General features: G+C 38.0%; 1 protein-coding gene across 2 annotated transcripts in view; it reads left to right on the top strand.

Annotated features, from left to right (window-relative positions):
* The first annotated feature begins 242 nt into the window (after positions 1-242).
* The window catches only part of kiz (kizuna centrosomal protein), a 33,219-nt gene continuing 31,543 nt past the window's right edge, over positions 243-1,918 (top strand). For both annotated transcript variants that reach the window (XR_012990303.1, XM_076299351.1), the window contains exons 1-2: positions 243-357; positions 1,518-1,580. Coding sequence is in view for 1 of the 2 variants with exons in the window: in XM_076299351.1 (XP_076155466.1) it covers positions 278-357; positions 1,518-1,580 (143 nt within the window). In the remaining variant the exon portion in view is untranslated. The remainder of the gene's footprint in view (positions 358-1,517; positions 1,581-1,918) is intronic.

Below are 1,918 nucleotides of genomic sequence, written 5' to 3'. Positions count from 1 at the left end.
GAGGGGGACAATTAAGAAGATATTAGGCCTAATTATAGTTTGGTATAGGCCTATTCACTTGCAAGTAAGCTATTGAAAGAATTTATATTTTGTTCTGGGAAAACTGAGGGCTCGTTCTCCTATCAGTTAGCAATGTAGTGTAGCCACCCTATGGGGCAAGTCAATCACCAAGTCCACATGGTAGGAATGTTTTCAAGAAGGGCATTATGGGTAGCTGTCTGTATGGCAACCGCTATCAACCAACACACTATCAAGGAGCATGTAGTTCTACGGCTAGATGCTAAGAGGCACAATGGCTTTTTGCAACAATGAGTACTTTGAGAAAATTGGACATATTCAAAAGAACATGCACGACATGTAAGTGTAAATGACAAATTATTTTTTCAGAGTGAAGTGAAGTGGAGTTGGCCCTGTTTGAGACAGCAGGCTAACGTTAAAGTTTTTTTTAAACGTGGTAACAATGGCTAACTAGCTAGCTAGCTAGCTAACTCATTTTAGAATGTAACGTTAGCATGAAGAGGCAACACAGCAATGTTAACGTTAGATGCTATGGGTTGTTACGTCCAAGTTACAACTGGCTAACATATACCTCTCATAGAGACAACACTACTAAAACACCGTAACGTTAACGTTACCAGTGAGACGAAACTAGAAAAGGAATTGCTAACGTTATCTTGTTTAGCCATAACTTTACGTACACATCTAACGTCAACCTCGCTAGCACGCTAACGCTATAACGTTACTCAATCTTGAGTCTTGAAAAAGCTTCGACGTTGACGTTTGACAGTGTCGTGTTATTGCTCGTCACTGCAGACGAAACACTATTTTATATAAACGTTGTTATTCCTAACAAAGTTAACGTTAAGCTGAACATTGCTAACGTAGTTTTGCTAACCAAGTGATGATATCATGGTCTGATATAATGATATCGTGAACGATAGAATGGTAAGACTCGCGTGCCAACATTTATAAACTTCTAACGTTGACAAAACTAAGTCTACTAAGTCTAAACATTAACGTCAAAGCGGTGCATTTAGGTAAGCTCTGTAACCTATGTATAGCTAACCTACAAACTTTACTGAGGTGGTAACTTTAAAACCTGAAATCAACCAGATAACGTGACCTAACATTCGTTTGTTCAAACTAACACAATGGTAGATTCATGAAATATGCTCAGTCTTTAACTAGCGTTAGCTACTGAAATTAGCTACAGTCATACATACCATTGCGAGCTAGGTGCAGCAAGAGTCCAGCTTTGATCTGTTGAGCCTGTCAGCTAACTTTAGCTAGCAGTTCATCTGACAATTTCAGGAAAGTTAGAATAGCACAGTCACAGACTCGATTCTAATTCAAGAAAATTTTGCTCTAGGTTCTGTTGTTTGGGTTATTTCGCATGTCTCATGAGCTATCGTTAGTTACTTAGGCTACATTCTTGTCCTGTATGTAAAAGGTCATAAACTATGTTGGTGCATTTGTAATGCAATATTGTAATTTGTAATATTGTGTTAAACTTGTAGGGAAAAGAGGAGGCTTGAACTAGAAAGAGATCTGTTTTCATACTGCAGGTCTGACCAACGAGTGTAAGTAGACTACCATATCTGTTGTTTGAGATGTGTGTGTGTGTGTGTGTGTGTGTGTGTGTGGAGGGTTGGGGTGGAGGGTCGCACTATCAACTGATACAGGACTGCTGTCTTGTAGATGCTATTTATTTCTGCTCAGTTTAAGACTTAGGTACTTCTAATGTACAGTACAGTACAGTACAAACAGTACAGTTTAATAGAATTTGTACAGATCTCGGGTTTACTTCGGACATTAAGTTTATGCATGATGGGAAAAATACTAATGAAGTCATGAAAATATAGGAATGTACTTATTTCATACCATTTGGATATTAATAATTTATTGATAAGTCTTGCAA

This window comes from Alosa pseudoharengus, unplaced genomic scaffold (genome assembly GCF_046254945.1).
Source record: "Alosa pseudoharengus isolate Yale_2024_CS ecotype anadromous, Long Island Sound unplaced genomic scaffold, YU_APseudo_1.1 YU_APseudo_1.1_scf_22, whole genome shotgun sequence".
NCBI lineage: Eukaryota > Metazoa > Chordata > Actinopteri > Clupeiformes > Clupeidae > Alosa > Alosa pseudoharengus.
Note: the sequence above shows the minus strand (reverse complement) of the source record. Positions and strands in the feature narration are given on the sequence as shown.